The 22,072-nt window shown below is 38.2% G+C and overlaps 1 protein-coding gene across 1 annotated transcript; it reads left to right on the forward strand.

The window, feature by feature from the left end:
• The first annotated feature begins 8,406 nt into the window (after positions 1 to 8,406).
• LOC132164989 (cation/H(+) antiporter 15-like) lies at positions 8,407 to 13,633 on the forward strand. Its single transcript, XM_059575504.1, has 4 exons — positions 8,407 to 8,625; positions 9,746 to 10,744; positions 11,258 to 11,827; positions 12,899 to 13,633. Exons 1-4 carry the CDS (start codon positions 8,407 to 8,409, stop codon positions 13,631 to 13,633), a joined length of 2,523 nt encoding a protein of 840 aa, XP_059431487.1.
• The last annotated feature ends 8,439 nt before the right edge of the window (positions 13,634 to 22,072 follow it).

Below are 22,072 nucleotides of genomic sequence, written 5' to 3' on the forward strand. Positions count from 1 at the left end.
GAAAGGGAGAGAAAAGCTAAAAGAATGAAGAAAAAAAAAGAGATGAAAAAGTCATTGTGGCAACTTGCGTAGCTTTGAATCATTTTTTTTCTCTTTGGTGGTGGTTGGGAAGTAATACTTTAAGAGAGAGAATATACAAAGGTTCATGATATGGAGGCCCAAGCCGAGATTATTGTTATTGTTATTATTATTATTATTTTGCATAGTTGAGATCAGAAGCGAAAACAAACTAGCGAGATGCAATAAAGAAAAAACATAGTACTTAACCAAAAACCAAAGAGGGTAGTTAATCAAGAGGAAAATCTAAGTGGGTTGCATGAGTCTCACCTTCATTGGGGTGGCTATAGCAAAGAGGATAGAACCATCTGATGACTCTAACTTAGCAATGAGTTTCACCTTCTTTGGTTTACCAACTAGCAAGAGAGCTGATGAGTTCAAAAGCGTATTAGAAATAAAAAGGACAATTCTCCAATTTGAGGTGATAGAGTTATGCCGCAGATTGAATATTACCGGGAGGGAGTCCCTTCAAAGGGCCACATTTTGACAAGTACAAAATTAAAGGCAGGCTTAAGTGTAAAGTCAGTTGCATGAGTCTCACTTTCACTGGAGTTACAAGGAGAATCTAGGGGTGAATAGATGGTTACCGTTAGTGGTTATTGGCTAAAACCACTAACCGTAATCGCCTAGACGGTTAACCGGTGGTTAGCGGTTAGTAACTTTAATAACCGTTAACCGCTTTTTAAATGAACAAATTAAATTAATTTTTTTTTTAAAAAAAACAAAAGATGTTTCTATGGTAATACGATAATATCATACTACATATGACATCGTTTATAGATTTTTATATATATTTAAAATTTTAAACACAAAAATGCCATCGTTTCATGTATATATATATATAGGCAGTTAACGGTTAGGGATTTTTCTTAACTGCCTTTAAAAGCGGTTAGCAGTTAGCAGATAGTTAATAACCGCCTGCCTTTTCATCCCTAGGAGAAGGCTAAAGAAAAGTGGATGGACCCATTCGAAGAGCACTCAATGACTAATGGTCACAACGACTGGCGGAACCAAAAATTTATTATTGTAGGGGCCAAATTAAAAATATAATAAACGCAATTTAAAATAAAAAAAATGAATGTTTTTCAATTGCAACCATTAGGTTTCCACCACTAGAAATTTTAGAACGATATTTTTTAGCAACTCTTTAAGATTTGAAGTTTCGTCATTAAAATCTAACAGTTTATTACTTTTTAAAATGTCAACTTATTTTCTTTTGAATAGATAGTTTTAGTTTTGACGTTGTGATTCAAGAACCTAAATTTTTAAATTTAAATTACAATTACATAAGAGAAAACCATTGATAAACAACAAATAAACAATCATAAAGTAGAAACAAACAAACACACACACCCACACACACACATATATATATATATAACAGTAATCATGGAATAAATTATATACAGCGAAAGTATTTATTTGTTTGCTTTGATTATGAACACTACCCAATTTTTTTTTTTTTTTTTAAAACATATATCTTTCGAAATTTTCTACAAGCTAATTTTATATGAATCTTATAATATTCTCTAAGTAGCAAATAGTGCTTGATAATGATGGGTGATGCAACCAAAATAATATATCATTTTTGCCTTATTCACTCACTAGAGAAAAGAAGATGGTTACCAATAATTCAAAAAAAAAAAAACTTTAGAGTAATTAAAAAAAAAATGATTTTTATAAAAGCGTCCCTTCCTAGTTCTCTCTCGAGAGGCGACTAGCGGCGAGGGTTTTAGTCCTCCTACTGGTGACAGTTGTGGAGGGTACGGCGGGCCAAACGGAGGGTGGAAGGAAGGAGTTCAGTGGCTGGGCGGCGCTCAAGTAGGGCTAAGATGGCAGAAAGTATCGAAAATCTGTGTAGCAAACTGTCGTTACTGGAAGGCGAAAAGCAGGGCATTGCAATTACAGAGGGAGAAGTAGAGGAGGCAAGGGCTATAGGGGGGCGGTGTCTGATAGGGAAAATTTGGATGGAGAAAACGGTGAATAAGGAGGCCTTTAAGACTGTACTGTCCAGAGTTTGGCGAACAATTGGAGGAGTGGTGTTCAAAGAGCTGGATGACAATATCTGGTTATTTGAATTTGATGATGAGTTTGACATGAGAAGGGTGCTAGAAGGACGACCATGGTCTTTTGATCGCCAGATTCTCGTAATTACCGAATTTGATGGCAGTATTCCACCCTCACAAATGCAATTCACGCACTCCCCGTTTTGGGTGCAGGTACACGAAATGCCATTGCTGCTTATGACCAAAGGGATAGGAGGAAAAATAGGAGAATCCTTGGGGCAACTAATGGAGGTTGATGTTGCGGGCGACGGAGTGGGCTGGGGACGGTGTCTGAGAATTTGAGTGGTTCTAGACTTAACCAAACCTCTTGATAGGGGGAGGGGCCTTACTTTGGCAGGGAAGTCCTATTGGGTTATCTTCAAGTATGAGAAGTTGCCTTCGATGTGCTTTGATTGTGGTAGAATAATCCATGGCGAAAAAGGGTGTCCAATGTTCAAGAGCAGCAGGCGAAGCTCCTCAGGAGCCCCAAAACAATGGGGAGTTTGGCTTCGGGTGGATGATCGAAGACGGAAAGGCGAAGGTGGCTCCAATGCGTATACCGGCGAAGACGGGTGGCAGCGCAGCCAGGGAGGGGGAAGAGGTGTCGGTGACGGCTATCCTGGGAAAATTCAGACAAACATGGAAATCCCCGGGTTCCACGGTAACCCTAGATTGTGGCCCAATAATAACAAAGAGGAGGGGGTTGAAGATTCTGGATCTTGCCATATTGGTATGCAGGAGGGTAGGCAGGAAAAGGAAGTGACGGAAGAAAAGGAGCGGGTGAATCAAGATTCGGGCGCAGAAATAGAAAATATGAATGGAAAGAAAGGAGGAGGGGCCAAATGGGGTAAGAAGGGTACTAGGGCTGACTCTGACCTTGATGACACGTGGTTGAAAGGGGCATCCAATTTGGGTGATGGGCTTGGAACTAAGGAGGGGGCCTACGTACCTTTGGGTCCTCAAAGTATACCAATGGAAATACTTCCCAGCCCAAACCAAGATTCGATCCCTGTATGCACTGCAGGCCTAAGCGGTAGCAATCTGAAGGTCTGGAAAAGGAGGGCCCGTGTAGGGAAAAACGTGGAGCAGGAAAAAGCTAAGGAATGTGGGAGCACATTGCTACGGAAACGACAGGGAGCCCAGAACGAGAATGGAGACAGCGTAGGGAGGGAAGGAAAACGAAATAAAATGGAAGTAGAGAAGGAGACCGAAGAAGACAATGAAGTGGCGGCGGCTGTGACCCAGCCCCGCCAGCTACAATGAGTCTATTAAGTTGGAACTGCCGAGGGATTGGGCATCCTCGGGCAGTTCGGGACCTTTGTCAACTGACAAAGGAGAAGAAGCCCAACATTTTGTTTCTCATTGAAACAAAATGTAGGAAAAATAAAATGGAAATTCTTAGAGTGAAGCTAGGTTTTGAAGGGATGTTTGTGGTGGATCCTATAGGAAGAAGTGGAGGGCTTGGTCTTTTTTGGAAAGAGAAAGACATGCTGGAGATCCAAAATTACTCAAGAATGCATATCAATGCCGTGGTTAAAATTGGGGAGGGCATAAGCGGGTGGAAGCTGACTGGATTCTATGGCCAACCAGATTGGACCAAAAGGCAGGAGTCTTGGTCGCTTTTGCGGCACCTCAAACAATTTTCTCCATCTCCGTGGCTCTGTATTGGTGATTATAATGAAATTATGAATCAAAGCGAGAAAGTGGGAGCTAACCTTCGAAAGGATACGATGATGAGTCAGTTTAGGGAGGCTCTTGATGATTGTAATCTTAATGATTTGGGATACATTGGGTCGAAGTACACGTGGAATAATCACCGAGAGGATGATGGTTTCATCAAAGAACGGCTGGATAGGGCCACAGCCAATACCGGGTGGTGCAACCTTTTCAAAAATTTTGAGGTGAGGGTGTTGGCTTCACGTACATCAGACCACAAGCCACTTTTGCTTTCCTACTCGGACAAAATTGTCGGGCAATCAGGTCCCTCTCGTGGAAATAAGTTTGAAGCAAGATGGCTACACGATGAAGAAGCTACTGAGGTGATAAAAAGGGCGTGGATGTACCCTGTGGGGGGAGGGCTGAATATGAATACCGTGCAGCAAAAGCTTGCCTCATGCAAGGCTGATTTACGTACATGGAGCTGGAAAAAATATGGCCATGTGGAGAAAAATATAAAGGAGAAGACCAAGGTGTTGGAAGAGGTGCAGCGACAAGAAAATAAAGAAAATGTGGGGAAAATCAAGCAGCTTCAAAGGGAACTTGACATACTGCTAGAACAAAAAGATACAAGGTGGAAACAACGGGCCAAACAAAATTGGTATCAACAGGGAGATCGCAATACCCCATTTTTTCATGCTTGGGCGAGCCACCGACGGAAAATTAATTATATTGGGAAGATAGTCGATGAAGGGGGGACCGAATGGAGCAAAGTGGAAGACATTAGCAATGCATTCATTGAGTTTTACCAGCAGCTCTTCACCACGGGGACGGTACAGGAGGTGGGCAAATGCCTGGATGGGATGGAGAGGAGAGTCACGGAGGAGATGAACATTAACCTTCTTAGGCCGTTTACTCAGAGTGAAGTGGAAAGTGCTTTGCAACAAATGCACCCTTTAAAATCTCCCGGGCCTGATGGTATGTCAGCAGTATTCTACCAACATTCATGGGGTATGATTAATAAGGAGGTATGTATGGCGGTGCTCGATTTTTTGAATAATGGAATTTTTGAAACATCTATCAATGAGACCTTTATTACTTTAATTCCAAAAATCAAAGCTCCCACACGTATTACTGAGACAGGCCAATCAGTTTATGTAATGTTATTTATAAATTGATTGCTAAAGCCTTAGCAAATAGGATGAAGAAGGTTTTGCCCCAAATTATTTCCCCCAATCAAAGTGCATTTATCCCAGGTCGACTTATAACAGACAATATTTTGGTGGCATTTGAAGCACTTCACACAATGGATGCTAGGTTAACAGGAAGGAAAGGCTATATGGCACTGAAGTTAGACATGAGTAAAGCCTATGACCGGGTTGAATGGGCATTCTTGGAGGCTGTTATGGTAGGACTGGGGTTTGCAGAAGAGTGGGTAGAAAAGGTGATGACGTGTGTCCGCACAGTTACATACTCTATTCTCATTAATGGGCAACCATATGGGAAAATTGTGCCAACTAGGGGCATACGGCAAGGGGACCCACTATCTCCGTATCTCTTTATCTTATGTGCGGAGGGACTTAGCACCATGCTGAATAAGGCGGAACGGGAGGGTCGGATTTCAGGACTCCCAATTGCCCGTGGAGGAACAAAGATAAATCATTTGTTGTTTGCAGATGATAGTTTACTTTTTTGCAGGGCCAGCTTTTTGGAGTGGGTTCGTATCCAAGAGGTGTTGAAGGTATATGAAAAAGCATCAGGCCAACAATTGAACCGAAGTAAGACTTCCATTTTCTTTAGCAAGAATACTAAGATGGAAGCCAAAGAAGTAATTCTTCAAGCAGCAGGGGTGACCTCCACGACCAGGTATGAGAAATATTTGGGCTTACCTGCATTAATTGGGAGATCAAAAGTGAGTGCCTTCACGAGTATTACAGGGAAAATATGGGACCGCATGAATGGTTGGAAGGAGAAGTTCCTTTCCCAAGCAGGGAAGGAAGTACTTTTGAAGGCTGTGGTACAATCGATCCCAACTTATACAATGAGCGTCTTTCAATTGCCAAAGACGCTTTGTAAAGAAATTAACTCCATGATGGCTAAATTTTGGTGGGGGCATAAGGAGAATGATTCGCGGATTGCGTGGATGAGTTGGCATAAGATGGGTATGGCAAAAGAGAGTGGCGGGATGGGGTTTCGTGACATTGAAATGTTCAATCTAGCGCTCCTTGCCAAGCAAGGGTGGTGAATTTTGACCAACCCCCACACTTTAGTCGCTACAATATTCCGGGAAAAATACTACCCCCACGGGAATTATTTGGAAGCAAATCTGGGACGAAAACCATCATACGCATGGAGAAGCATATGGAATGCAAAAGGCTTACTTAACGAAGGCATACTATGGAGAGTTGGTAATGGAGAATCAATCCGGATTTGGGAAGATAGGTGGCTTCCAAACAAAGGGTCACACAAGGTCCAGTCTCCAATCCACATTCTGCCTAGAGATGCTACCGTGAGTGCCCTCCTAAATCTGGATACAAACTGGTGGGATACGGAATTGGTTCATCATGTGTTCCATGAAGAAGAAGCAAAGGAGATATGTGGAATGGTGGTATGTCCCAACAGAAGTGACCGATTGGTATGGGCAGGGGGGAAGAATGGGGTTTTTACTGTCCGGAGTGCTTATCACCTAGCTAAAGAAATTGGGCTAAGGGAAGAAGGAAGCTGTTCGGAAGCTAACATGCTCAAAAGGGTGTGGAAAGGGATATGGAAGATACGGGGAGCCAGTGTGGTCAAAACATTTATGTGGCAAGCATGTAATAATATATTGCCCACAAAGGAGATGCTGCACAAGAGGAAAATAACACAAGACCCTCTCTGCCCGATTTGTGGCTTGAAACCTGAAACTGTCGGCCATATACTCTGGAGCTGCCCTTCTGCCACAGATGTGTGGACAGAATGCTACCCCAAACTCAGCAAATGTGCAAGTATTGAAGCTGACTTCATTGATATCATGGCCCACTTGTTAGAGAGATTGGATGCGGACCAGTTACAACTTATGGCGACAGTGGCTCGACAAATTTGGCTAAGGCGAAATATGGTGGTGTTTGGAGGAGAACTGACGGAACCAAGTACTATTGTCCGATGGGGCAGGGACCAAGTTGAAAATTGGTGTACCTTCAACAAACGAAGACCAAGGAGGGAGGTGGGTTCGGGGCCAGCTCCTGCAACTACATGGATCAAACCGCCCCAGGGATATGTGAAAGTTAATTGGGATGCCTCAATTGACAAGCGCAGGAACAAAATGGGTGTGGGTGTAGTGGTTCGCGATCACGGAGGTGGAGCTGTTGCCATGTTTTGCACACACAAAGAGTATGTACAGGACCCAACCATGGCCGAAGCCCTTGCAGCCTGGGAGGCAGTGAAGCTGGCTCAAAGGATGGAGCTACGGCATGTTCTGTTTGAAGGGGACTCGCTGGAGGTGGTTCAAATGCTGCACAGGGAAGACGGATGTTGGGCTAATTATGGACAGGTAGTGAACGATGCAAAGGAGATGCTGCAAAACTGGAATGGGTGGGGTATTCAGCATGTTCGTAGATCTGCCAATGGTGCTGCCCATCAATTGGCTAAGTTGGCCCTTGGATGTGAGGCTATGCGAGAATGGCGGGATGGGTTTCCCCCGAGTGTGCTAGCTATTGTAATATCTGAAAGCTGAGTCTTAGTCCTGTAATGAATCCCAATTCAAAAAAAAAAAAAAAAAAAAAAAAAAGATTTTCAAAAGACCAAGTGAGCCTCTCTTTTAATGCGTAGATGCCATTTTCAAATTTTTCCTTAATTAAAAAAAAAAAAAAATGAAAGGCTTGTGGGATCCACATCAAAATTAACTTTAAGACAAAAGGAAATTCCAATCTTTAAGGTGAGTAAGGCTAAAAATGGAAATGTGCTTGGAAAAGATTAAGCATTTGGGGAGGCTTCATAGTCGATTTTTTTTTTCACCGCACAAAAGAAATTATTTTGTTGTGAATGAACAAGATATTGAGAAGTCCATACATAGAATCATAATTATTGACACAGGCTTTTTTCCACAAAAAGTGAATCTTTTGTTACAAATGAAGCATAAGTGATGTGGATTATTCAAGAATCAATTGTTGTCATTTGGGACATGTTCAACCAGTCCGTCCAATTAGAAAGTCATGTCATATCTTGTAATTTTGCAGAACAATCAAAACTTTTTTTTTTTTTTTCCAATTATAAACTTACAGAAGTTATGCAGTGGCAAAGACATTCTTAAAATAGAGGCCTTTCAGGTAATCATAGAGGTCTTTCAGGTGATCATAGACCACAGAAGAGAGAGCCCCCAAATGGGGCGGGCAACCACAAAAGTAAGCTGACTCTCTCTCTCTCTCTCTCTCTCCCTCTCCTACATTCCTCCCATTTGTAATCAGCAAATAAAACAGAAAAACCAAAATAAAACAAAACAAATAAATAAAAAACTTGTTCCTTATCCATCTTGTGTCTCCTTAAGAGAAGCAAACACTTTCCCTTTGGCAAAGCAAAAAAGAAAAAAAAAGACATACAATTGTACGTTGAGAAACACATGCATTCAAATTCAAAACCATTGCAGCGTTGAAGATTAAGACAGCAGGAAAGAATGGCGAATGAAGTGATAGTTGCCAACAAAACAGAAGACACAATCGTCTGCTATGCGCCGACCATGATAACAACAAACGGTGTATGGCAGGGCGACAACCCTTTGGATTACTCTCTGCCTCTCTTTATATTACAATTGACTTTGATCGTCGTTGCCACTCGTGTTCTGGTTTTTCTCCTCAAACCCTTTCGCCAACCTCGTGTGATTTCAGAAATTCTGGTACGTTTTTATTTATTTATTTATTTATCATATATTTAATATTGCATTCTTTATTCTCAGATTAATTTCCTACAATGTCATAAAGTTTCAACTTGTTTTCTCTATTTGGTATTCTCTATGATCCCCACTTAAATGATACTAGAATATCTATTAGTTTATGGGAAAAATCATATTTAACCCTTAAGTTTTTATCCAATTTTGATTTATTCCTAAGATTCCTAATTTCAATAATAAAGTCCTTAAATTTTACTCAATTTTCAAATTAGTCCCTCTTTCACTTTACAATCAAAGTTAAGAATTTTATATTTGTTACATATGTCTCATTTAACATGTCAGTGTCCCATCTCCATTGCCCAATAACACAAATTCACTTAAATCGGGGGGAAAAAAAAATTCCATGTGTCTCACTTTACAATCAAAGTTAACAATTTTCTATCTGTTACATATGTCTCATTTAACATATCAGTGTCCCATCTCCATTGCCAAAGAACACAAATTCGCTTAAATAGGGGGAAAAAAAACATTCCATGTGTCTCATTTTACAGTCAAAGTTAATAATTTTCTATCTGTTACATATGTCTCATTTAACATATCAGTGTCCCATCTTCATTGCCAAAGAACACAAATTCGATTAAATAGGGGGAAAAAGAATTCCATGTGTCTCATTTTATAGTCAAAGTTAACAATTTTCTATCTGTTACATATGTCTCATTTAACATATCAGTGTCCCATCCCCGTTGAAAAATAACACAAATTCGCTTAAGTAGAGGGAAAAAAACCATTCCATTTCTATTTCAAGATATATTTTACCGAAAGTTTAATTAATTTAACTTTTAGGACAAATGATAATCTATTATAATATTAGAGTTGAGATGCTAATAATTTGATGCTTGATACTGTACCATAGGACTTAAACACATAAACCATGGTCTAGGATCCCGGTAGAAAGTTACAATTTCATCTGCAAAATCATATTTATTGTAATGTTTGTTAGGATGCATGCAGTTCAAAAGACGTGAAATATTTAATTAAAATGAGAAATGAATTATGGATTAAGGGTTCAAACTCAATACTTTCTGCTTTGTGAATTGTGAATTGTGGAAATGGGAAATGCATGCAGGGTGGAGTGATATTGGGTCCATCAGTGCTTGGAAGGAGCACTACATTTGCCAACACAGTATTTCCTTTAAGAAGTGTGATGGTGCTTGAGACAATGGCAAATGTGGGTCTCCTTTACTTCCTCTTCCTTGTCGGAGTAGAGATGGACATTTCAGTAATCCGGCGAACCGGAAAAAAGGCCTTGGCCATTGCTCTTTCCGGCATGGTCTTGCCCTTCCTCATTGGCGCCGCCTTTTCCTTCCTTCTCCACAAAAGAGATCAAAGCATGACACAAGGCACTTTCATCCTCTTCCTTGGAGTTGCTCTCTCTGTCACCGCATTCCCTGTGCTTGCTCGAATCCTCGCAGAGCTCAAGCTCATCAACCAAGAGCTCGGCAGGATTGCTATGTCGTCTGCTCTTGTAAACGACATGTGTGCTTGGATTCTCTTAGCTCTAGCCATTGCCTTGTCTGAGAACAAATCCAAGTCCCCCCTGGCTTCTCTCTGGGTGGTACTTTCAAGCGCAGGGTTTGTCGTCATCTGCATTTTCGTCATCCGGCCGGCGATCTCTTGGATGATTCGGAGAACCCCAGAGGGAGAAAACTTCAGTGAGTTCAATGTCTGTCTTATTCTAACAGGGGTTATGATCTCCGGCTTCCTTACAGACGCGATTGGAACACACTCTGTTTTTGGAGCTTTCATCTTTGGCTTGGTTATTCCAAATGGACCTCTTGGAGTTACTCTCATAGAAAAGCTTGAGGACTTTGTCTCGGGGCTTCTGCTCCCTCTCTTTTTCGCCATTAGCGGGCTCAAGACTAATATATCAACCATCAAGGATTCCTCCACCTGGGCAATTCTAATGCTTGTCATTGTTCTTTCCTGTGCCGGCAAGATTGCTGGAACTGTCGCTGTTGCTTTCTTTTATGACATGCCGATACGTGAAGGAATTACTCTTGGTTTGCTCATGAACACTAAAGGCCTTGTTGAAATGATTGTCCTCAATGTTGGGAAGGACCAAGAGGTACTCCCTTGTTCATTTCTATTATAAACATAAATTTTAGCTGTTCATCTCGTCTAAGCATCTAAGCCATGTTTCAAAATTTAATGAAAAAAGTACCTTATTAAATTTCTGTCATACTTTTCTATGATGTTTCCGCACTTTTACAATCATACATTTTAAAGTTTAAAAAGTTGTAATGTCAGGTTTTCATTTTTAAAAACTTTAGAATATCATTATTTATTAATGATTTTCTGTTAAATTTTTATAAGTTTCACGGAAGTATAAGGGACATTTCACATATTAACTGTTAAATTTAACCCTAAATCCTAACTATAGGAGTGACTTTGCAAAATTTTAAAATATGGGAACTTGATATTATAACTTTTTAAACTTTATGGGTATGATTGCAAAAATGCCAAAATATTAGGGAGGTGAGTGAAAGTTTCCCTTAATTTCTACAACTCCTAGTCTCTCTAACTTTCTCTATCTCTATTTAAGCACAAGAATGATGAAAACACATGCAATTACTTGCAGGTGCTAGATGATGAGGCATTTGCAATCATGGTGGTTGTGGCCGTAGTTATGACTGGAATCATCACGCCGATTGTAACAACAATTTACCGGCCAGCAAGAAAGTTCGTACCGTACAAACGGCGATCTATCCAAAGTTCAAAATCAGATGCGGAATTACGAGTACTTGTGTGCATTCACACCCCTCGAAATGTTCCAACCATCATCAATCTCCTCGAAGCTTCTTACCCGACCAAAAAATCGCCGATATGTGTCTATGTGCTCCACTTAGTTGAACTCACCGGCCGTGCATCCGCCATGCTCATAGTGCATAACACCCGGAAGTCCGGCCGACCGGCCCTCAACCGAACGCAAGCTCAATCCGACCACATCATCAATGCATTTGAGAACTATGAGCAGCATGCTGGTTGTGTCTCTGTCCAACCCCTCACAGCCATTTCCCCTTACTCCACAATGCATGAAGACATTTGCGGTTTAGCAGAAGACAAACGAGTTGCCTTCATAATCATCCCTTTCCACAAACAGCAAACTGTTGATGGTGGAATGGAAGCTACAAACCCGGCCTTCCGAATGGTAATATTAAATCGCTACTTATCCCCAAAATCTTAAGTTCATAGGAAGTGATGACTTTAGTCATTTAGGCCCGGCTTGGTTTGCGAAATAGACCCTTAGATAGACTAGTTAATCATAGGTATAGTTATTCCTGTGTTTAGTAGCACACTATTCCGGCGAATAGTTATTCCCATGGGACCATTAATTCTATACACACAGGATTAATTAAGCCACTCAAAATTGATTGGCTTATCTAATCCTTAAGGAATTGAATACATTTTTCAAAAATACCCATATAATTTTTTTTATTTTATTTTTTTAAAATTTAACTTAAAACAAAACAAAATGAAAAATAAAATGGGTAGCTTGACGACCCATTGGGGTGGTTGGCCACCCACATAAGAGGTCAGGGATGGCCGCACCACCCCTAGACGCCTTGTAGCCACCCCAAATTTGCTTTAGGGGTGGCCGTTACTTTTTCAGGTTTTTTATTTTTTATTTTTTTATAATATAAGTTTGAAAGAAAAAATAATATAGGTTTTTTCGTAGTTTTGATTCAATTCCAATTTTTGCATGGGTGTTGTTACCAAACTAAGGAATAGGAATATCTATGAGGAGTGCTAGACTTACAAACAAATTTTACAAAAAAACTTTTACAAACTGATGCAGTACAACATGATTAGGTTTTTCAAAATTTGAACTTATCTTATATCCAATCATGTTGTGCCATATCAGTATGTAAAAGTTTTTCTGTAAAATTTGTTTGTAAGCCTAGCATTCCTCAATATCTATTATATTCCACTCTTTTATTCCTAGTAGTAGCTATTCATTTTCTATTGGACTAGACATTCCGCGAACCAAACGAGGCCTTAATTTATATTATAACATTTTTCCTCATGTGTGGGCTTAAATGCCCATTCAATAAATAACTCCCCATCATGTAGAATATTAAACTGAAATTGGGTGAATTGTGGAGTCAAGGTTCAAAACTCATAATTTTTTACTCTGTTACCATATTAAATCATGACTTATCTCAAAATGATAAGTTGATAGGAATTGAAGGATTTAATTATTTAATTTATATTTTAACAGGTAAACCAAAATGTATTAGCAAATGCACCTTGCTCAGTTGGAGTTCTTGTTGACAGAGGCCTAAACGGTTCCACACGCTTAGCTCCAAACCAAGTTTCTCACAACGTTGTTGTACTGTTCTTTGGCGGACCAGACGACAGAGAAGCACTATCCTATGCATGGAGGATGTCTGAGCATCCAGGAATAAGCCTTACAGTAATGCGGTTCGTTCCCGGTGAAGATGCACACGAGCATCATGCGTTGCATCCCAGCGGTGACTTAAACGACCCCATGATGTTAGCGGTGGAAACAGACATGGAAAGAGAGAAGCAACTCGACGAAGAGATAATAAACAATTTCAGGTTAAAAAACGGCAATGATGAATCCGTCGTTTACGTTGAGAAAGTGGTGAATAATGGGGAGGAGACAGTGGCGGTTATAAGGTCGATGGACAATGTTCATGACTTGTTTATTGTCGGGAGAGGACAAGGAATGATATCACCATTAACGGCGGGATTAACTGACTGGAGTGAGTGCCCGGAGTTGGGTGCAATAGGGGACTTGCTAGCTTCATCGGATTTTGCAGCCACGGTTTCCGTTTTAGTGGTGGAGCAGTATATTGGGATGGGACAGCAAGGGGACGTGGTCGGCACGCCGGATAGCTCGGAGCAGCCGAGTCAGCCTTTCAGCAATATTAATCAGCACATCAACCGGCGATCACCACCACCCAAGGGGCAAAATGTGTTTAGCCCATGATTCTATAGTTGGTCAGAAGCAGTAGTGCCTCAATGGCTCCTAGAAAGAAATACAAAGAAAGAGAGAAAAAAAGTTAGACCTGAATTACCGCAGGTTTTGAGAAAACCCTCCTTAAAACTCAAAAACTCTGAATTTACACCCCTGAACTTTCAATTTTAATCAATTTACCCCTCTGTTAGTTTTAGCTGTTAACTTCTAACGGAAATGCCTAAAAAAACAAATTACTCTTCAATTTCTTTTTTTTTGAAAAAAGAAAAAAAGAAATTAAGGGTAAATTTAGAATTTTATAAAAAAGTCAGGAGTATAAACGTTATTTTATCACTTTTAAAATTTAAAATATGTCGGAGAGGGGTAGATTGATTGAAATTGAAAGTTCAGGGGGTGTAAATTGAGAGTTTTTGAATTTTGGGAGGTCTTCTTAAAACGCGTAGTAGTTTAAAGGTCTAAAGTAAAGTTTCCAAAAAAAAAAGCGGAGGAGAATTCGGGCGTGGAAAGCCATTTTTGTTTCTGATGCAGATTGAGTAGCCGTCAATTTGTTTTATTTTCTAAATAGACTTTATGTTGTTTTATTAGGGTTAGGGTTTTGTGAGTCTTTATTTCATTATTTTATTAGGTTTAGAGTTTTGGGGGGTATTTATGTCATATTTTATTAGGTTTAGGGTTTTGGGCTATAAATATATGCTTATAGCATCCATAGAAAATCAGTTTATGTTGATTATTGATTTTGTTGAATAAGAAACCTCAGAGTTGAGCGTTCTTCTTTCTTTTTCTTCAAAACCTAGAGAGTATCTAGCTTTTGTGAAAAAGATTTCTTAAATCATTAATAGAATCAAGATCTAGAAGTATTTATCCATTGCTTATTGTTGTTCTTCGTTGCAGCCCACTAAGTCACGCTGCATCAGTTTCTTTGTTGGAAATGCTTGGAGTAGTTTTTATTGCAATTTCCATACAAATCTAAGTAGCAATTTCATATGAGTACCATGTGGTGCCATATGACTAGGAAAATTAAGTAACAAAATTTAAAAATTAAATTTGATTGTGTTAGTGACTAAACGCATCAATTTTTACATCATTTTTTTTATAGAAATTTTTGGTAAAAATTGTAGTACCTTATAATACTCTTCTTTATTTGTGTCATGTGTACAATGTTTTTTAAAGGACATTCTTAATAACACAAGCATGTACAAGGCTTGCCGTCTTTCTGCAAGTAATAGGATTTTGGGTCATAGGTTTTCTTTTTGTTACAAACATTCTTTTATCTAATACCTTTTGGTTTTTTTTTAAAAAATTTTTCTAGAAGTCTTTGAGGTATTAACTTTTTTTGAAATCACTCATAATTGTTGGTGTATTTGAACATACTAAAAGCATGTTTTAACATTGGCCCCAAAATTGATTGTACCAAGTCATTGAACATAGAATTGATTATACCAAATCATTGAACATAACATTTACTCCATTTAAAGTGTTTGAGTAAAACATTGACCAATTCACAACATAAGTCAATTCCATCATGTACATACGTTGAACACACCTTTGGCATATACAATTTAACAGAAATTGTTCAATTCAACACATTGACCAAAATACAAGTCACAAAACTACACGTTTCACTTCAAGCAGCAAAACATGACCACATGGGATGAAGATCTAGCACAGAATTCTTCCAAAACTAACAACATCAACAACACTAACAAAGCTAGTTTTAATAGTATGCTGGTCAGGTCTCATCTTTTTTCTTGTTATTTTCCAGAATGCCCCAAGAAATAATTAACTGTTACTTATCTTTTGGTACGCATCTCCATCGAATTCCCCCGAAGAATAAGAACAAAGGATCAAGAGCCCTCACCAGAGAGTTTATAGCGGAAAATTTTTCTAATACATCAAGATAACATTTATAATATCTATGAAAATAAAACACTAGAGCAACTATGAACGCATCAAAACATAAAAATAAGCATCAAAAGTCTCGGTCTCAGACCGGTCATCAAGTTACAACCAAATTATTACGGACCAAATATTAAATTGGTAACCAGTCTAAGACAAGCAAATATATTGGTCCATCAAAGGGTTTCTATAAAATTGATAGTAATCCCAAACAAATGTAGGATTCTGTGTAATTAATCTCAGTAAGGATTTCTCTTGTTAGCGTGGAAATCCTGTGGAGAACAAGAGACTTTAAGAACACACTATTCTAATGTAAGAAAGCAAAATGCACTTAAGATATATTTTGTTATGATAGAATTTGTGTTCTCCTAGGACTCTCTTTATATAGAGTCCTAACTCAACTCTTGACCAAGAGTTGAGTCTCTTGACCAGTCACCACCACAGGAAGTCATATTACCTTCCTATATAAATATACACTATGGTTTAGGGATGACTACACTTATAATAGTGTGATCATCCTATGCACCTTCATCTCCCACTTGATCATATATACTATTATGATTGGTAATAAAAAATCCTTAGTTGTACATGATAACCTTTGGTACCACTAAACATGTCAACTCCTTATCTGCTAATGCATGCAGATAATAAGCAGATCATAATATCTTTGATATGTGCACATTTATATTATTTCATCTGATTGCACCTTTTTACCATATGTGTCTTACTGATGACATATTAGTGGTGACTTTACTTGTTATGTAATTTAAGCAAATATCATTAATTATCCATAGTTAGGAATACAGTCCACACCCAAACTATAATTAATAATTTTTACATAGTAACCATATGTAAACTTGTATTGAATCTTTTATTCAATTTCTTATCTCCCAGGTTATCCCTTTTTGAGATTTACATTGACACTTCTTTCTGATGATTTATTACACTATCGATATACATATATTATATCAAACTTAACATAATGCCTTTGAGTGAACTTTACATTTATGTTTGTTTATAATATCTATTATTCACAAGGGTCATTCACTCAAAAAATATTGTAATGAGGCAAAAGAAACGCATACCATCATTTATTCAGGCGTCCCTGAATCCTTTTGATTATGCTGTTTTAACCATGTAGCTTTATTTTAATTTTTCCTTAATCCCATTTTTGCTACATGCTCTCTAAATTTATCTAGAGTTAACCCTTTTATCATGGGATCAACTACTATCTCTATTGAGGGAATAAATTCAACTTTTATTTCACCTCTCGCCACTATATCTTGAATATAATGATAACTTATGTCAATGTGTTTGCCTTTGGAACTTTGAGCTCCACTTTTTATTAAAGAGATAGCAGACTTATTATCACCAAATACATTGACAGGTCTATCTTGCATTCAAAGTTTAAACTTTTAATGAAACACTTAATCCAAACAACATTGCTTACCGTTATGCTGCATGATATATACTCAACTTCCATTGTGGATTTTGCAACACAATTTTGTTTCTTACTTAACCAAGAAACAGTTGCTCCCCCAAATAAGAATATATAGCCGCTTGTAGATTTTCTCTCATCTACATCTCCTGCAAAATCTGCGTTGGTGTATCCTGCAATGTTTAGATCTTCTAATCCAAAACATAAACCCATGTTTTTAGTTCCTTGTAGATACCTAAATATTCTTTTAACTGCTTGCCAATGCTCCTTTCCTAGATTGGATTGATATCTACTAACCAATCCTACTGACAAATGTCTGGTCTTGTGCTTGTCATAGTATACATAAGACTGCCCACATTGGGCATAGGAGATGGTTTCCATTTCAAGAATTTATGTTTGATCTTGAGGACACATTGATTTGCTCAAATGTTGACCCAGTGAAACAGGTGTATTTAAAGGTTTACATTTATCCATATTAAACCTTCTAAGTACTTTTTCTATATATTTCTCTGGATATAAGTATAACAATTTCGAGGTCCTATCCCTTGAAATTTTAATTCCCAAGATATAGGTTGCTTCACCCATGTCTTTCATTTCAAACTTAGATGCCAAAAAATTCTTTGTTCTTTGAATCATTTCCAAGCAATTTCCAGTCAATAGAATATCGTCTACGTATAATGATAATATAGTTAACTTATCATTGTCATTATATATGTAAACAAAATGATCTAGTGGACTTACTTCGAAACCGATCTCCATAATAGCCTCATGAAATTTTAAGTACCATTGTCTTGAGGATTGCTTTAGCCCATATAGTGACCTTTTCAATTTATAAACCTTTTCTTCATGTCCATTCACATTGAATCCTTCAGGTTGAACCATATAGATGTCTTCTTTCAATTGCTGTTTTTACGTCTAATTGGTGCAACTCTAAATCCATCTTAGCTACTATGGACATGATTATTCTTACTGAGTAAATTTTGCTACGGGCGAATAAGTATCAACAAAGTCCACACCTAGTTGTTGAGTGAATCCTTTGGCTACTAACCTATCCTTGTATTTACCAAGACTTCCATCTGCTTTGAATTTCTTCTTTAGTACCAATTTACATCCAATACCTTGTCTTTGCTGTGGTAGATCCGTGAGTTCCCAGACGTCATTTTTGTTGATAGAGTCTAGTTTATCATTCATTGCATCTATCCATTTGTCTACATCATCACCTTTTACAGCTTCTTTGAAACTAGTAGGATCATCTTGAAGATTAATGTCATCTATACTTAGTACATAATGATATTTTAAGTATGACTGATGATCGTCTTTGTCTTTTAACTCTCCCACTATTTTCATGATTAGGGCTATTGAGATCCAATCTCCTTTTACCCCCACTGTCCTGGAGATTTGTAATGTCTTCATTTTCAAAAGAGCTTTCCATAGGTACTGGTTGTGCAGATTCTTCATCTTCTGATAGTTTGATCTCTTTCACAGGAGTGGTCTGATCTAAATTTCCTTGTGTAGATTGTCCATCTTCTAATAGTTTGATATCTTCTATAGGAGTTATTTGATCTGAATTTTCAAGAAAAATAGCATCTATGCTTTCTATTAATCCCTTCTCAGAATGGTAGAATCGATATCTACTACCATTCTCAAGATATCCTATGAACTTGCATTCCCATGTTTTATCTTTTAATTTATCCCTTAAAGATTTTGGGATAAGTACATAGGTTTTGCATCCCCATACTTTTAGATTTTCTTAGTTGGGTTTCATACCTGTCCAAATTTCATAACGGATTAAAGGCTTAGATTTTGTCTTAACCCTGTTGAGTATATAAGCTGATGTGGATAGGGCTTCTCCCCAAAAATGGATAGGCAAGTCAACGAATGTCATCATTGACCTTGTTATTTCCATTAAAGTTCTATTTCTTCTTTCTGCAATACCATTTTGTTGAGGCTTATATGGCATTGTGTACAAATGTTTTATCCCATTTTATTTGTTAAAATTATCCATAGCTTCATATTCTCCCCCTATCATTATTCAAGGTTTTGATAGATCTCCCTAACTGTTTTTCGATCTCTAATTTGAATTCTTTGAACTTATCAATAGCTTCAAATTTGTTTTTGATGAGGTAGATATATTCATACCTTGAATAATCATCGATGAAGGTAATAAAGTATTCCATTCCGCTATGTGTCTTAGTTCTGAAAGGTCCGCAAATATGTGAGTGAATTACTTCTAATAATTCTGATGATTTCCAATGTTTTGAAAAAGACTTGATAGTGATTTTTCCTTTAATACATTATTCACATATATTAAAATCTCCATAATTAATATGAGGTAGTAACCCACTTTTGCTCATTCTTATCAATTTATTTTTGTTAATATGGCCTAATCTTAAAAGCCATAAATAAGAATTACTTTCAGACACATGTGAGTAATGTGAAATGGAAACTTTATTAGTAACTTTAATTAAATACATATTATCCACTTTTGTACCATTTACAGAAGTATTCCCTTTTCTAATGTAGACCTTCCCATATTTAAATTTGATCCTGTATTCCTTGTTATCTAATACAGGAACTGATATTATATTTCTTCGGATACTGAGAACATATAAAACATCATGCAAAACAATAACTGAACCTTTGACAAAAATCTTACACTTTCCTTCTCCTAACACGACACTATAGGTGTTATTACGCATGTAAACTTTATGCTCTCCAGCAGCTTTCTCTTCGAAGTCAACAAAAAATTCTTTACCCATTGTGATATGTCTAGTTGCTGCTAAATCTATCCACCATGAGCTTGATGTTAGTTCTGTCATCATTGCTTTAGTGATCGTCATTGCAATCTCCTTCTGTCTTTTATCGCCATTGAGTTTTGGACAATTCCTTTTGAAGGGTCCAACTTTTCCACATTTGAAGCATGCTTCTTTAGTTTTGACTTTACCGTTGGGCTTACCCTTCCATTTTCTTTTGAACTTTTTGGGCTTGCCTCTGAATGTAGGAGTTAGAACGGTTTCATTTGAATTTTGAGCCATCATCAAATTGCTAAATGTTCCTTCTCGCCTTCTTCAAGCACTAGGAGCACTGGTAAAGAAATTATGGAGACTTCTTTTCTGCCAAGTGTTAAAGAAGTCACCACATGTTCTTATGATAAAGGAAGGCCATTAAGTATGGTTGTCACCTGCATTTTATCTAATACAGGATGACCAGCATTTGTAAGTTCCTTTGCAATTAATTCCATTTGATTTACAAATTCGCCCACATGAACATTTTCACTCATATGTGCACAGTTGTCTTTATCTAATAGCAACTGTACGTGTGTATCCGATCTTGGGTCATACTTTGCCTCTAGTGCTTCCGTCATTTCTTTGGCAGACTCGTGACCTTCGAATAGAGGAATGATGTTGTTTTTCATGTTGTGAAGAAGTGTAGCTCTCGCCATTACATCGTCTTCCATCTATTTTTTCATGCTTCTTTTTGGCTTCACCATTATTTAGGTCATTGTGAGGGTGTACTGAGTTTTGTCATGTGTGAGTACATAAGTAATGTATCGTTTCCACATTCTAAAACTCATCCCATTGAGACTTTCGACTCTAGAGGAATCAATGCTACCTTTAATAGCCATTTTTAGAAAGTAGATATAACAACACATTAAAAATAATATTTACATTTATAAATTTCAGTACAATTTTTACAATTGTTTGAATAATTGTACTAATTATTATAAACTAAATAATTTGTCTGTGGTTCTAATTATTATAACAAACCAATATTATGTGTAAAAATAAAAATAAGAACGATAAATAACAATAATAACAATAGCAGTTCAATAATCTTTGGGAGAAGTTAGACACGCCTTGTATTTGTTCAGGTGACCTCTATAATATCCAAAAGCTGGATCTGGTGGACTGACCTGTTCATGCGTCCTTGGAGGAGTATAGCTCTGTATGCTTGTAGGCCACAGGTCCCTAGGGCTTTACTCAACAATCCTAACAATTTGTAAAAGATGTGGACCCCTTAGGCGTCCGTCAGATGAGATCTCCGCTCTAGCCAAATCAGGAACAGTGAACATAACCTCCTTGTGTTGACTTGGAGCCAACCAACAGGGTTGGATGAACCTCTGGTTCACACTTCAATGGCTTTGATTAGAAGATTCACTTCTTTCCTAATTATTTCTATGATTATAATGCTGAAAATTATTGAAATTCTTGTAAACAGAGCCTGTAGATTGTAGGCCTTTGAATCAGCTTCCCAGTGGTTTTTGAATGGACGAAAACGAGGCTGAAATGAGGCTGAACGGTCAAAATTACTAAATCTGCCTTGAACCGAGTGGTCCACTTGTGCTGGACCGGGTTTGGTGAAGCCGGATCTCTTGAACCGTGGGTAGAATCCCATCCCAAGCCAGTAATCGGATACGGGTGAAATGGCGGGTTAGGCTTCAGCAGTTCGGATTGTGGTGGAACGGGTCGGGCTTTAGCGGGTCGGTTTCCAGCGGGTCGAGCTTCAGTGTTGACTTTAGTCTGGCCTTTTTTGATATGGGCTTGGGCTCGCAACACGGACTTTTGGGCCATGTGTTTCTATGTTGGGCCAGAGCATAATGGTTGACGAATCGGGGCGTGATAACTTTTTCAGGCATGCACCAAAAGGCGTGGAGTAGGTCGGTTGGCCCGATCCAATACTGAAATGGCGTCTTCCTTGTGCACTGGGATGTCGTCGTTGTTGAATAGGCACTAGACGCTTGTTTGAGGATGGCCGAAATGGTGTCGTTTCGATATAAACCAAAACTACTAACCTCCTTTTCCTTGCACGAAACACCGTCGTTTGGAAGAAATTTCTCTTGGCTTTATGAAATGGTGTCGTCTGGGTCTGGGATTGTTACCAATCCGTTGTCTTCTTCCACCAAATTTCCTCTTTTCTCTGAGTTTTCTTCCTCTGCTTCAGGATTTGAGATCTTATCTTTTGAATCTTCCTCTCGGTCTTCTTCGTTTGAATCTTCTTCTTCCCATGGAGTAGGATATGTGTAAAGATCTTCAAATGAAGACACCTTCGAATTTTTCTCTTCTTTCTAACATTTTCTTGAAGCGAGATTTGCAGATGGAGATTGATTTTCAAAGGCG

Source organism: Corylus avellana, chromosome ca11 (assembly GCF_901000735.1).
Source record: "Corylus avellana chromosome ca11, CavTom2PMs-1.0".
NCBI lineage: Eukaryota > Viridiplantae > Streptophyta > Magnoliopsida > Fagales > Betulaceae > Corylus > Corylus avellana.

What these genes read in the sequence shown, in the direction of transcription:
- LOC132164989 (XM_059575504.1), top strand. Translation starts at nt 8,407, where the DNA reads ATGGCGAATGAAGTGATAGTTGCCAACAAAACAGAAGACACAATCGTC. An exon ending in ATGTTGGGAAGGACCAAGAG is followed by an intron (nt 10,745 to 11,257) that starts GTACTCCCTTGT and finishes AATTACTTGCAG; the next exon opens with GTGCTAGATGATGAGGCATT. An exon ending in CAAACCCGGCCTTCCGAATG is followed by an intron (nt 11,828 to 12,898) that starts GTAATATTAAAT and finishes ATATTTTAACAG; the next exon opens with GTAAACCAAAATGTATTAGC.